A 15,039-nucleotide genomic window follows, 5' to 3' on the forward strand; every position below is an offset into this window, starting at 1 on the left:
AACAAAGGGAGAATTACTTCATTTTCTTCTTCTTCTTCTATTAGATTTTAATGGCGGTTGGCTACCAACTTTTTTAGGTGCATTTACCGCCACCTACTGGACTGGAGTGTGGGACGTGAGGTGGTCAGAACTATACAAGATAACTAAATAAATAAAACATAAAAATAAAGAAACACAAAACAAAACAAAACAAACCTCTATATCCTATGGCCTATTTTTCTACACCCGTGTCCTTTAAATATTTAATTAAAATACCCAACCCTTTTTTTGTGATGTACTCCCTAACAGATTCCCTAATGTCAATTCCAGCTTTTATTTCAAAGGAATTATTTCCAATTTTTGTTTTTGTTCATTGTATATATGCGACTATTTTTTGGACTGACTTTCAAGTGGATCTTAAAACATATCTCAAGAAGGACATCACTCTCAAAGAACATGATTTGTTACTTATATTCAAAAATCCTAATTTTTCCAGCAACGAACAATTTGTCATTAATTGCTCATTATTTTAGCCAAATTCTAGTCATAAAATGAAATTCTTAAAGGAAAATTACCATCCTATATTATCCTATACTATCCTATGCCATCCTATACCATCTTATACCATCCTATACCATTTTATACCATCCTATACCATCCTATACTATCTTATACCATCTTATACCATCCTATACCATCCTATACTATCCTATACCATCTTATACCATCTTATACCATCTTATACCATCCTATACTATCCTATATCATCTTATACCATCCTATACTATCCTATACCATTTTATACCATCCTATACCATCCTATACCATCCTATCCTATACCATCTTATACCATCCTATACTATCCTATTAAAACTATTAATTTGTGCAAACATTTCAACTTTTTATCTGAATAATCAAACCTCGTGTGTGTCTTTATTTGTTGTATTTTAATTTCACTGTTTGTGATTGTGTTATGTTATTCAATGTTCAAACAAAAAATACTTTAATTGTTTTGTTTTTGCTTTATTTTGTTATTGTTGTTTTAGCTCCTTTGGTTTGCTTGTATTGTTTGTTTTATTTGTTTTTTGTTTGTTTATTTATTTATTTTTATGTTATGTTGTTATGCTGTGTTACAATGTTATTGATCAACAATCTAAATAAACGTTTAAAAAAACACTGCCGTTAATAAAGCGTCTCCAGGGCAACAGATGGCGCTGTAACGGCTGCTGTGTGAAGGAAGCCGAGCAGCCAATCAGAGGAGGCCACCACGGGGCGCAAAGAAAAGGGGAAAAGGAAGCTTTATTGCCGCCATTTCACGTGAAAGCAGCGCGGTAATAGCAACGTCCACGGCGAAACTATTTTGTAAAGAAAACAGTTTAATTTCTGTTTAAAACACGATTTGGAGGTTAGTTAACCGACAGTGACCGTTTAAAGCAAACGGTAGGGCGTGACGGTTAACGATTTTTTAACGGGCCTACTGTGTTGCTGGGAGACGGTGGCGGAGAGAGAGGAAAATATGAGCTACGGAAGGCCGCCGCCAGACGTGGAGGGGATGACCTCCTTGAAAGTGGACAACCTCACTTACCGCACCTCACCGGAGACTCTTCGCCGAGTTTTCGAAAAGTACGGCCGAGTTGGAGACGTGTACATCCCCCGCGATAGATACACCAAGGAGAGCCGCGGTTTCGCCTTCGTGCGGTTCCTCGACAAACGCGACGCCGAAGACGCAATGGACGCAATGGACGGCGCGCTGCTCGACGGCCGGGAGCTCCGGGTGCAGATGGCCCGCTACGGACGGCCTCCTGACTCCATGTACAGCCGCAGAGGAGCCCCGCCACGCAGATACGGAGGGTGAGAACAGTAGAAATAGTAGAGATAACTCTGCTTTAGTGTGGCGAAGGAGCTAAATGTTAGTGTTTAGGCTACATTAAAGAGGAGCACATGGTGTGGAGCGATTGTGTAACGTAAACGAAAGTAGTTGCTCATTTTTGCACTCCCATTTTGGCTTGTTGCAACACGTTTTTGGGTTAATTTTACACCTCTAATTTACTTTCACTGCATTTCATTTTACATCGTATACAAGAAATTGGTGAAATATTATAATCAAATACACAACAGAGCATTATTGAAGGTACTGAAACTTGGCTTCTTCGAGCTCCAGCTCCGATTACAATAGATTATAATAAGCTTAAACAGCAGCCAAGTCAGTTGTTTAATGTTTAGTCTAATACCACAAATCAGAGGGTTTTTAAGGCATTATGGGGACTTTACCAATCTGCAACACATCACCTGGCCCTTTATACACTTAAAGAAAAAACTCCATGTTTAAGCCCTTTATGGAAGAAACTCAAGGAAGAGCAACAGAGGAAGATAAGAAGTTTATTGATCCCACAGTAGGGAAAATTCACCACTACAGCAGCTCAAAAAGATGTGTATAAAGATGTATACAACCACAATAAAAAGGACCTTAAAGTGCAGGAGTGCAATTCTCTCCCAAGAAATAAACCATAATAATCATAAATGCGTATAGAATAGAACAAACACACATTCCAGAAATACCACATGAACAAATAGGGTTGCAAATGTATGATAGATTTATTATATATATGATATAATAGTATTAGTTTAGCTTGTGTTAGTTACATGTGATTTTCAATGTGTATGTATTTTGGTATTAATGATGTCCTTCTCTCCGTATACAGCAGCCGCTCAGACAGCCCCCGGCGCCGCAGACGTAGCCGCAGCCGCTCCAGGAGCAGAAGTCGTTCCCGCTCCAGGAGCCGCCACCACTACAGCCGCTCCAGGTCCCGCTCCTACTCCAGATCCAGGTCAAGGTCCAGGTCCAAGTCCAAGTCCAGAACCCCCAGGCGGAGCAAGTCCAAGTCCAAGTCCCCCTCCAGGTCCAGGTCCCGCTCCAGGTCTAAGTCAAGGAGTCGAACCCCGCCTTCCAACAGGGGATCAAAGTCCAGGTCCAGGTCCAAATCCAAGAGCAGGCCTAAATCTCCAGAGGACAACGGCGCAGAATCTTAACCCAAAGTTGGACACGATAAGACGGTATACAGGGGAATGGGGGGGAATGTATAGTTTTCTTCTAAAATTATATTAGATTGCAAATCAGTCATTAGTTGTCATCACTTGGCAAACCAAGTCGGCAGAATCATTAATATTTTTTTAGCAATTAAACAGCAAATATTGGGACTGATTTGGTCTACAGTGATGGAGCTGTGTGCGCTTTACTTGGCTTTATATGTTAAGCCAATCTAAAGCGCACACACGGGCAACAAAGGGTTTGGATTGATGTGATCTACTGTTGTACAAATATCAAATTGGGGTTGATGGGAGGGGGAGGGGAGGGGTGGTTGGGGCGTGGGGTGCTTCACTCAAAACGTTCACCTAAATGTGGAATTCTTTCCTCCAAGCTGCGGAGTCCTGTTTGCAAAGAGAGGAGGAGGAGGAGGAGATGGGGGTGTGGCAGTGTGAGAGCAGTTAGTGTGTGACCCGCCCATGTGACCTGCCTGTTGCTGAGAGCGATGGCAGTTGCTAAAGGAGCAGGTCACCAAGGCAACGGTGGTTGCTATGGAAGCAGGTCGTCAATGGCGGTGGTTCGGGCTGTCAGGTGGTGTATGAGGTGGTGTGGTGAGGTACGTTCACGGGGATCACAGGCAGATGCACTGAGCACTTGTTCCCACCCGTGCCTGTGGTTTCCTCCGCCTCTCACAAAGGGAACGGACCCCCGAGGTTTGTTTTTCAAATATGCCCGAGTGTAAGAGACTTCTTAGAGATAGATTTGGGGAGTGTGGAAGCCAAGGAAGGTGTGTTTTAATAAATAAAAAAAAAGAGAACATTACTAGAAATGTTAGGTATACTACAAGATGGATGCCCAAGAAAAAAGAGCCATAGAATTTAATAAATGTTAGTGTCAGGGGAAAAAAGAAAAATCAGACCATGCTATTAAATGTCCAGGTCAGCTGCAGGAGTTAAAGTAGTAGACTTTTTTTTATTAATTTGTTTTATTTTGCACTTGTCAACTCTGCTCTCTCTTTCCTTCCAGATCTCAGATGATTGAGCCTTTGCTGAGGACATCAGGAAGAGTCTCACATTGAGCAAGTGGACTCCACTATTACCACTGAATGCAGACTGAAAGGTTATTGGAACTTGGTCTAAAATGTTTTAAATGTTTCATTTTGAATTTAATTTACCTAAACAAATTCTGTAACTTTGATGTGATCATTGTTTGTAAAGTTGAGCATATTGAAAGGGATTTGTATGGTTTCCCCCAACCACCACCGTCATTTAATTTGATTTTTTTTTTTTTTTTGCATTTTGAATTTGTACTTAATAAATTCTTTTTTTTGAATTACCGTAGATTTATTTTTAATGAAATCCCTCATTTTATAATGCTCCTTTCCAGATGGATAAGTTTTTAATTTTGCAGGTTTGATGTAGAAAAGGTGTCTTGTTGGATGTTTAAAACCTTTTGCAGCTATGTTATACCACACTTATTGGAAAATGGCATACTGTACAGTAACAACAAACAACAACAAAAAAAGCAAAACATTAAAGTACAGCAGTGCCACTTAATTTGTGACTCTCTAATCCGGCAGCATAACTATTTTTGTTTCTTTTCTGTCAGATCTTTTTTTTTTTTTTTTCTCTGTCTGGTTAAAGTTGCTTCCTATGACTCTAACCCTCTTTCTTGTGTATCTTTTGTGCACTAGGCGCAGTTGTGTAGCAGTTGAGTAATGCTGGTTAGCTGTTAAGATGCGGTGCAGTGCGGTGGTGACATGGTGTGGCGTGTTGCGGTGCTGAGTGCCCGGCACTGTTCCGGGGCTCGACCCTCCGCTGCTGTTTGCCGGTTTGTAAGCTCACAGGTGTGGCAGATCATCCATCCTCTCCTGTCTTGTGACCTCTGCTTCCCTCCATGTGCTGTACAGATTCTCTCCTTCCTCCTTTTTTTCCCCCCCCTCTTCTCTTTCTCTTTACTCCCTCCTTCCACTTTCCCCCTCCTCCTTCTGTGGTTTATCCACTGTTAACTGGTTTTGCTCGCTTTTTTGAAAATTAAAGTCCAGTGTGACTCCTAGTGAAGGGTTGAGAGGGCAGTTATGGCTGCTTCATGAATCATTTTTGTGTATTGCATTCCTCTGTGAACCTCTCAATGTCTTGTAATTTGCTTCAGGTGAATGCTAATAAACATCTTTGTGGTAAATATGTTGCCAGTCTGAATGCTGTCATGCTTTTTCTGCACTCTTTGCTTCGCTTTGTAAAGCAGGATTTGTTACCAGAGCTGCACCGATTAGTCAATAGGCAGGAAATGTATTATCAGATACTTTTGCATTTTGCTGGTTGCAGCTTCTCAGATCTGAGGATTTGAAGCTTACTGTTGTCACACATAACTGTAAACTGAATATATCTGGAGTTTGAAGGCACCATGAAATAAAGGGTTTTTCTCTTTCAAAATAAAACAATTTAGAGTTAGACAATCTGATTTAACAACTAATGGAAATAATAGTTGCAGCCCTATTTGATGCACATTAAGCAACCAGTTATCAACCCTTTGAAACACTTTCAGGTGAGGTATTGGAGGATGTAACTTACTACAGTGTGTACAAAGGTATATCACAAAATTGACATGATATAGGAGGGGGTAATGTTATGGGGCCCTGACTGATTTCAGACAGCCGTTTTAAATTCCTATAATACTTCAATCAGTGGTCTCCAACCCTGCTCCTGGAGAGCTACTACCCTGCATGTTTTAGGTATCTCTCCACTCTAATGATTTTAATGATTAACTCATTATCAAGCCCTTTGACAAGCTTCAGCTGCCTGATAACGAGTTAATTATTAGAATCGGGTGTGTTAGAGTGCAGAGATAATACATAAAACATGCAGGGTAGTAGCTCTCCAGGAGCATGGTTGGAGATCACTGCTCTTTCTTCCTGATCAACTCAGACTCACAAACTGTTTTCCTGCTTGAATCCCTGAGTACACTTAGAGGAAAATCAATTTAGAAACCAATATTTAACAGATAGGTATGTCTGGTCATGGCTAATCCTGTAAATTAAAAACCTGAAGAGCATTATTTTTACATGGGCTCACAATTTGTCACATCACATTATAATCTTTAAATCCTAACCATCTAAGCATGTTTGCTTATTGCTCCACATTACAGATGTTTTACCATCATTGTACATAATTAAATACATGCTGTTTGATACTGAGAGATTTTAACATCCATCTACTGAAGGGGGACATTTTCTGTGCTCGTCTTAAATCACAGTTGAACTCTTACGTAGAGCAGGATTTTGTCAGATCACAGCTAGTTTTGAAACCAGTCGTGGTCCAGTATGCAACTAACACAAGTGTGATGTTGAGACTTGAAGCCTCCACTACACAAACACTGAAAATGGACTTCACAGTGACGTGGGAGACATCTTGTATCCAGCAGTTAAACTTGTTAAAGATATTTTAGATTTTCCAGTAGAAAAGATTGAGTTTTTATAAGGTAATTGAATTTTATGGTGGAAAACATCACGTCATCAAATGCTAATGTTATATTACAAATTATGTTTTCTCTTTGAAGGGGATTAATGGGACCAGGGTTAGAATATAATGAAACTTTTAGAGCTGCAATGAGTCGATTAACAGCAAATTGATTGCCAACTATCTTAATAATTATGATTTGATTATTTCTGTCATTTTTTTCTTAAAGAGCCATAATTCTCTTCTATCAGCTTCATAAATGTGAATATTTTTCATTTTGCTTTCATAGAGGACACAAGAAACTAGCTGGTATCACACAGTTTCAGTATTTCATTTTGTTCAAAACAATTAATTGATTAACCATCTCATTGTTGCAGCTTTAAACTTGTCAAAAATATTGGTTTAAGTGGTTCAACACAGTCATGAACAAGTTTGTAATTAATTACATGTGGCTTTATGGCCTCCCTGAGGGTCTGAGGTAGAAGCCCACTTTACCCTGTTGGTAATTTACTGTGCCTTTATATAATATATAAACTTACAGACACATGAGAAATTAAAGGGAAAAACAACAATGAGTGCTTTTATTCTTCATGTCTATGAACTCTTTACATCATCAAACCATTCAGCGACCCCTCATGCCCTTTGGACGGGGACATTGTTACCCTGGAAGAGACCACCCCCATCAGGATTGACCATGTTTCATCACAGGTTAAAGGTGACTCAGAACAACTTTGTACTGATCAAAGGGGATAAGTGGACTCAAATCATGCAGCACAATGCTCCTCAACCACAGGATCAAGCAGTCAGACCTGTAACATGTTGTCCTTTCATTTCAGATAAAATAGGATGTATATTTATTGATCTCCCGCGAGAGAAATTCAAATTGACACAAGCAGTATAGTGGAGAAAAGAAAGTAGGAGCGTAAGGGTGAAAGTGATCAAATAAAATAGGCAAGGCAAGGCAGCTTTATTTATGTAGCGCACTTCATACCCAGGGACAACTCAATGTGCTTTATATAAAAACATACAATTTAAAAAAAAATAACCCAATTATAGTAAAAACTGGCAACATTAAAACATACAATAAAAAAATAACCCAATTATAATAAAAATAAATACAGAAAAATAGAAAGAGAGAAAGAAAATAAAAAGCTAGACTAAAACAGAGCATAAAATAATGATTTGCTTTAAAAAAAATATTAAAATAACACAACAGTGGAAATGAAAGATTCAAATTTAAAGTGCTTTTAAATTAGCTCAATTATAAGCACATGAAAAGAGAAACTTTTTAACCTGGATTTAAAAATAAAATACTATATACAATAAAAAATAATATATAAATGTGTAATGTGCATACATTCCTGAGATTATATACATGTGTGCAAATGTTCCTGGGATTAATAATCAGGAGTCAGTCTTGGTCATCCAGTGTGCTTTTATGTAATATAAAGTTTCCCTTCTCTTAGCTGTTTACTGCCCTGATTAAATCCCTGCAGCAGAAGCTGCTTCCTTCAGGTGAGAGCACACCTGTCCTGAGCACACTTTTCTCCCCCTCTTGCTGGCTCTAAAACCCTTTTCTTTGGACTCCTCATCCTGCACGGGTCCTGTCACAAACCATTTCCATCTCCCCACTATCTCTCCCACTTTGCTTGCTCTGATGATGGGATTAAAAGGGCGAGAGAGAAAGAGAGAGAGAGATCCGGGCACGTTGCAGCGAGCCGTGCCAACCCACCTGCAGCAGTAAAGTGAGGAGGGAGGAGGAGGAGGAGGAGGAGGGAGGAGGAGGAGGAGGGAGGAGAAGGAGGGAGGAGCAGAAGGATGTGACGCACAGGCCGAAAGAGGAGATTGTAAGCAGCAACATCCTAGTGTGTGTGATTGCTCCTCGTTAAGGTTGATGTTTGGTGAGGATTACCACAAGTTGCGGGGATGAGTTAAGAAGACAGAAAGCCGAACAGTAAAAGACAACTCCACCACCACCACAACAAATAAACAAACAAACAAACATGGATCTAACACTTGCATTATCCGCGATTATTTTCACTTTGCTCGCCATTGTCGTCGCCACGTCGCTTTTCAGCAGCTCCTCGTCTGTTGCACCAGACTTTGCAAACGCACGGAGTTATTTCGGCTGCAGAGGAGATAGTGCAACCTCAGGATCGGACCTGTCAGGAGGACCCAAACTGAATGGTTATGTACCCGAAATCAAGAAAAAGAAGAGCAAAAAGCCGGAGGATTGGTGTGAGATCAGTGGCAGCTCACATGACCACTGGGATGTAGTGAAATCTGTGCTTTCAGTAAGTAAGGGTCCTGTTAATATGGCTGTTATAGGCTATAGTTTGTGTGTTTAACCAGAGCTGTGTAAAACGGGTGTTTCACAAATCTCTCCTAATCTGTTTGACTATCCCCCTCCTGCTCAGCCTCAGGAAGAAAGCAGCACTCAAATCCTTTTACTGTGAATACAAGTAGCAATGTAAATATAGAAAAGAATACTGTCAAGATCCTGCATTGAAAGTGTTATGTAAATTCAATAAAAGAGAGAGAAGATAGAAGGTAAAGACAAGAATAACAGTCTTATCTCATGTAAATTGGGACATTTGAATGTGCAAACAAGCTACAGCTATTTTACAGTAGTAGAAGTACTAGTGCCTCAAAAGTACTTCTGTAGATCATTAACTTGTGTAAAAGTAGCAGTACAGTAAATTATAAAATACTTAAAGAGCAGCATAAAAGTGTTATCAGGAAAATGAACTTAATTATCTGCTATGTTATGAAGAGTATGAAAACTAAAAATAGAGCCAAAGTAAGTTAATAACAAATAATCAAAGTAAATGTCATTAAAATTAAATTTAAAATATAGTTACTGAATATAATTAAACAATTCAAACCTATTATTTAATTATAAGTAGTGATGCATTAACGAATGTAATTAACATTAATGTAAGCAGAATTAGTATAGTAGCTATCACTGTTAAATACATGTATCGGAGTAGAAAGTGTGTGATTTCCCTCTGATAATAAAATTAAAAGTACAAGCACATAAACTAGAACTGTACGTAGTTACACTTCACGTCTCAGTCTGTAGAGTAAATGGCATCCCACTCACGTCTCTAAAGTAAAGGGCACTGGGGTCATAAACATGCCATAACTGGTTTTAGTTATGTCCTTTAGTCTTAATTTGCCTAATTAAGGGCTTTCCTCCTTTGGCCGGGTGATGTATCGGAGCTGAAGGGACACTTTTTTCATCTAAGACAAATCTGGATGACTGTCTCTGCTCCTGGAGCTCAGAGTAGAAGAGTCATCATGATGGACAGAACCAGGGAGGACAGGGTGAAAGGTGTCAAATCAGCACCTGAGGGAGCACAGTATGCAAAGGTAACCGTGGCTGCTCCATCACTGACCCCCGGGGCGGAGTGTAGATCAGCATCCATGAGAGGTGGCAAATGAAGGTAAAACCAAGGAGTTTCCCCTGGTGTTTAATATCTGTATTTCCTCTGGGGGGGAAAGACTTGTGAAAAAATGACGGCGTTCACGCCTCATATGACCCCTTAATTCTCACACAGGAGGAGGCACAGCCCAACCTTCACACTGAAGAATTGGCAAAACCATCTAACTCATCTAGCCTGTCCGTCCCCAGGCATGGATCTAGGAACATGAGCTTAGATGTAGACCCGTCATTCGAGGCCTCGTCAGGGCGGATCCGTACGTCATTCATTGGGCTCTCTGATAAGGAGCTCTTAAAGTGTGCTTTCTCTCACCCCCAGACTGAAGGAGCCACAGAGAGCCCAGACATAAACGGTGAGCACTTTTATACATACAATCTCCTATTTCCCCCCAAAAAATAATTGTTAGGTATCGATTTCTAATCAAATGTGATTCTTTCTCATCAGATAAGGATGCGTCAAATTCAAACGATTCCCTGAAGTACGTCCCTGGAAAGGCGAGAGACCACCATCTGAAGATGATGATGTCCGAAGAGGAGCTGGAGGAGGAGCAGAGGTCAGTGAAAACTACAAATACTGTCACAATATATTTTAAAAAAAATCCAGAGTTGGGTTTATTTATAGCCACTAATGTGCTATATCTGTTTTTTGTTCTCCTGAAGTAATTAAAGTAACATGTCTGTGCTGTGTGCTGTCCAGCATCGACTCCTCATCTCCCTCCTTCTAACCTTCCCTACGCCTGGCTGTCTTCACGTGTTCATGTGTTGTTGGATTTCCACGTTTAGATGTTGTGTCACCCCCTCGGCTTTAGGCTAGACTGAGTAAGGCCAGATTGAGTCCCTGCCAGGTTGAGGATGAATGACACGAGGCTTAAAGAAATTGTGTTCAAGGTGTTCGGGCCAGTGAGTGTCTTAACACGGCTGCAGAATAGTGGGCAGGAGACGGATGTAGGGAACAGAGGAGAACCGAAATCACTCATTCGTTTATTGTTTTTCTGTAATGTATCTGCATATCTTATCATTGCAGGATACACTCCAACAAAGACTTTAGCTGTCTGTAAGCCTCTTGAGCAGGCAGGCAGGGACAGCGGAACATATATGTGGTAAAGTATGAGTATTATTCTCACCCGTTAACCTTAGAGGGGTCACTTTCTGGCCATTGTATGTAAAACTCATGTCAGGCCAATTTCACATTCACAGTTTTTAAACCTCAGCACTGTGATTTTGACTTCTTCAGCAAATTTATCCACAAGTGGCCATGAAGCGACTAACTGTGCCCACGTATCCACCTCCCGCTGTCCCATTATTCCACATTAGATGTGTGACTGTCAGGTGTCACAGCAGGTGCTCCATGGCTCTGTGGAGGTGTTGATTGCATCTCCAGTCATCACCTCTGACAGAGGAGTGTTAGTTAGTTAATCCTCTGAGGACTCTCCTCTGTTCTGCCACAAGGAGGAGTCGGTGTAACGCAACACTGTGTGCTGCTGACAGGGCAGTCACCTCCAAAACTATTCAGTCACACAGGAATGGGGGGAGGGATTGGTGGTTTATGGATTGAAAGGTAAATATAGTAAACCAGTGTACAAAATGAATTAGTGGACGCAAACTGTAATTCTTTATCACCTTTATCAGCATTTATGAACAGGTGATTTTCATGGAACGTCTCTGAGTTTACCAAAATCCACCCTGTGTTGTTGTTAACACACCAAATAAAAGCCATATAATCTTTATAAATCCACAGTGATGCAAACATAAAGAGAAACCAACATCACCAAAAGGTACAGGCCAGCTCACTGTAGTGCCATAAAGTTTAAGTGGCCACAATAAAAGGAAACACCAATATTCCATCTGGTTTCCAGCATGGGACGATCCTTGATTAAAGCTGTAAAATCCAGGAACAGTGTCACCTTCCAATGACATCAATGTTAACTGGCTGAGACTTCCTTGTCCCATTATAGAGCGCAGTCAGAGGCATTACAGGGAGAGTTAGGTAAATCCTGAAGGCTATATTCATGTTTGATGACGCGTTCATCTTCCTTATTAGCCGAAGCAAAGCCTGCACACTTTCATTTTCTTTGTTTCTGATCAGTTCTTTGAGCTGCTCTATTTGGGACCACATAGCGCATAATAATAAATGTGAGCTGGTCTGTGTGTGATACATCTACACTAACGGAAAAAAACATTTGGCTATATGAATGATATTTATAATTTCTGAGAGAACATGTTTCCCCATTAACCCAACAAACTCATCACATATTGTTGTGGTAAGATATGACGATGTGTCCATGCCTGAGTTCCTAAAACGTCTTCTTTTCAATAGGGGTCAAACTGACAAACTGATCAATCTAACCACCCAAATAATTGCCATTATGAGTGTGTGCCACTCTAAAAGCAAGTTTAACACCTCGCTCCAGTCCTGGCACTGAGTCTCAAACTGTTGACGTAGCCCAAAATCCATCTGTCCCATTGTCCGTGGTTCTGTTGATTCAGCATACACAACAACAAGCTGTCCTGCATGCTTCCACATTTTTTACAACCACACTCTGCAAACAACTGGCAGACAACACTAAACACACATCCTTTTGACGGCGAGTCAAGTAGCCTAAGGGTACAGAATCGCCCTTAAGGTTTTAAAGTAAATAAACATTTTGAAAAAGCTTCTCTTTTGATGTTTGTATTTTTGTTCAGATTCTGAAATGTTAGCCTCCCAATTCTGGCAGGTCTGGCAGATCTCATCAGGATCTCAGGGTTTGATTCTGAGGCCACAGTGTCATCTAGTTTGGGAGTTGACTAAAACACCACCTTGAAATTAGATTAGACAGGCTTCGTTAGCCTAGCATTAACTAATGTTCACTAGCTTAGCTAACGTTCAAACTCATAACTATCTGGAATTGCACATGACAATTGGTTTCAATTTATTTCAGCCAGTGTCCTCGTCGTTTCACTTGCAGGCTCTATTTTTAGTACTGCTGCAAAGTTAACAACAAACTGGTGAACATAGTCGAGCATTTAAGCTGCTAAAGGGCTTAAAGAGTGAATATTGGAATCACAACTTCATCACAACAGCCCAGTTAATTATGTGCTTAGAGCTTGTTTGGCTGCCCCCTGGTGGCCAAAACTTAAATTATTGTGAGTCAAAAGTTCAAATGGGAAAGGGCGCTTTGACCTTAAATGGATTCACATGCAGCTTTGATATATTTTATAATACCCCTGCTGTATGTGACCTCAGTTATAAAGCACTAAATAAAGGGTTGTAACTCCTGAACTGAAAGGTACATACAACAGCAACTCTTTTGTTGGACAATAAAGACAGGCACATCATATATTTACCAATCACAGAGGCTTTTTTTTTTTTTTTCAAAATGTTTTGTCCTTATGCAATTTTTAAAATTGTTTGGCAACATTTTACACTACAGCCAATGCTTTACTACTACTTTCTCATATGAATGATAAAAAATAATGACTGTTTTGCATTACTTCCTTGTTCCTCATTCTACTGAAATTGCACTCATTTCACCTAAGTACATAGATGGTTTATTATAGTAAAGTGGTTTTACTGGTCTGACCATTGAACTAAAATGAGTTTCAATTGGTTCCACCTATTTTTAACAATGAAACATGGGAGATGAAACCACTTTATGAGCGAAGCATTAAGAGACTGACCTATGAGTCAATGGAAAATCCGGCACTTTACTACCATAACAATATCCATCTGATTTGTGCTAACATGCAGTGTACATATTAACTTAATGGAACAGTGTTTGTTCTGCAAATTGCCTTATAGTTATATCTCTAGTCTCTATGCTATTTTATTTATTGTCTTCAATATTTACACTTGAGTCGTCTAGTTATAATTTAGCCTTGAATTGTATTTGTTTCCATCAACTTCCTCATTGGTCCTGTTTTGACACTATAATAACCCCCTTCATATTAATAATTTTCTCTCATTTATCTGAATGTTTGTGTGTTCTCACAGGGTGCAACGAGAGCAGCTAGCCGAAATCTTCCAGCTGCTGAAAGAAAACTCAGAGACATTTGGGGATGTGTCTGAGGGAGACATGGAGGAGCAGCTGAGACTTTACTCTATCTGAGACCCCTCCCCTCCTCTCTCATTCAGGTCTTCGTGCTGCGTGATACGCTTACCTGTGAGCGCTGCTGTGAAGGGACTCCTCCAGTGCACCAAATATGCTAACTCTCCAAACTTGTTCACAGTATTCAACACAGCTGTACAGTCTGCTCGACAATATTCAAGAAATGCCACCAACCGTCCTCGTTTTTTGTTTTAATATGACACACTCTTCTGTTGTGTCGTTTCCTTGGTGTCCCGTCTGCCCTTCATCCACACTCCAGTCCACATGAAGGCTAAACCAAAGCAGCTGGACCTCTACAACCCAGAGCAGGAATTTCTAGCTACTCATGCAAATAAGGACTAAAAGGGAAAAAGGACTGTTGTTTCTATTAGTTTTATATTATAATAAAATAAAAAAAAAGTTTAATTTATTACATAGACTTTTTTTAAATCCAATTTTATCTCCATTGATTGTGTCCCAGGTGTAAATCCTGTAAAAGCTTATGCATGACTCCCGTCTTCTGTTGTGCAATAAAGCAAACCACTTTAAATACCACTGTGAAGGTGTGTGCGTATGCATGAGCGGTTCTTGTTTTATTGTGTGTCAGCGCAGTTGCCCCACCCCAAAAAGTCTTGGTGACAAGGTTTCATATACTCCAGGAAGCTTTTACACCTGACCACACTTGTCTGTATTCATTTGAGCAGCTGTTGGTTCTCAGGGATGGCTGTCCAAACCTCCAGGATGTTTTCTTTGCTGGTTGTGATTTCAACTGCTGTTGTATTTTTTATTTTATCATGGGGAGGTATATCACAAAGTATCACGTGAGTAGTATTGTTTTTTCTAGAGAAATGTTAAGATAAAGAGGGAAATGTTTTAAAATCTGTAATATTTTGTGGTTAAAAAATCTGATCAGCTAATTCTTTAAAAGTTTATTCACTGAAATATCTATCAGCACATTCCCAGCTACACTATTTTTATGATAGTTACCTAAAGTGTATTTTTCTAATTCTTGTATGTTGCATCCATTGCTCTTTTGTTAAATTTTCAATTCAGCTGGACTGCTTTCTCAGG

General features: G+C 39.9%; 2 protein-coding genes across 7 annotated transcripts; both read left to right on the plus strand.

Annotated features, from left to right (window-relative positions):
* Window positions 1-1,277: 1,277 nt before the first annotated feature.
* On the plus strand, window positions 1,278-5,185 carry srsf2a (serine and arginine rich splicing factor 2a). Of its 5 annotated transcripts, XR_009927629.1 has the most exons (4): window positions 1,278-1,830; window positions 2,682-3,033; window positions 4,031-4,123; window positions 4,698-5,185. XR_009927629.1 is itself a non-coding variant. In XM_062442399.1 (3 exons), the coding sequence occupies exons 1-2, from the start codon at window positions 1,496-1,498 to the stop codon at window positions 3,007-3,009; spliced, it is 663 nt and encodes a 220-aa protein (XP_062298383.1). In that variant the 5' UTR covers window positions 1,278-1,495; the 3' UTR covers window positions 3,010-3,033; window positions 3,399-5,185. The 5 variants fall into 5 exon arrangements, 3 of the variants coding, with proteins under 3 accessions (XP_062298383.1, XP_062298382.1, XP_062298381.1); XR_009927628.1 differs by having other exon boundaries at window positions 2,682-4,123; XM_062442399.1 differs by having other exon boundaries at window positions 3,399-5,185.
* A 3,160-nt stretch (window positions 5,186-8,345) lies between these two features.
* LOC134003583 (uncharacterized) lies at window positions 8,346-14,498 on the plus strand. 2 transcript variants are annotated; one of them, XM_062442822.1, is made up of 4 exons: window positions 8,346-8,753; window positions 10,020-10,254; window positions 10,347-10,455; window positions 13,875-14,498. In XM_062442822.1, the coding sequence occupies exons 1-4, from the start codon at window positions 8,463-8,465 to the stop codon at window positions 13,987-13,989; spliced, it is 750 nt and encodes a 249-aa protein (XP_062298806.1). In that variant the 5' UTR covers window positions 8,346-8,462; the 3' UTR covers window positions 13,990-14,498. The 2 variants fall into 2 exon arrangements, with proteins under 2 accessions (XP_062298806.1, XP_062298807.1); XM_062442823.1 differs by having other exon boundaries at window positions 10,221-10,254.
* The last annotated feature ends 541 nt before the right edge of the window (window positions 14,499-15,039 follow it).

The sequence above is a fragment of the Scomber scombrus genome, chromosome 21 (assembly GCF_963691925.1).
Source record: "Scomber scombrus chromosome 21, fScoSco1.1, whole genome shotgun sequence".
Classification (NCBI taxonomy): domain Eukaryota; kingdom Metazoa; phylum Chordata; class Actinopteri; order Scombriformes; family Scombridae; genus Scomber; species Scomber scombrus.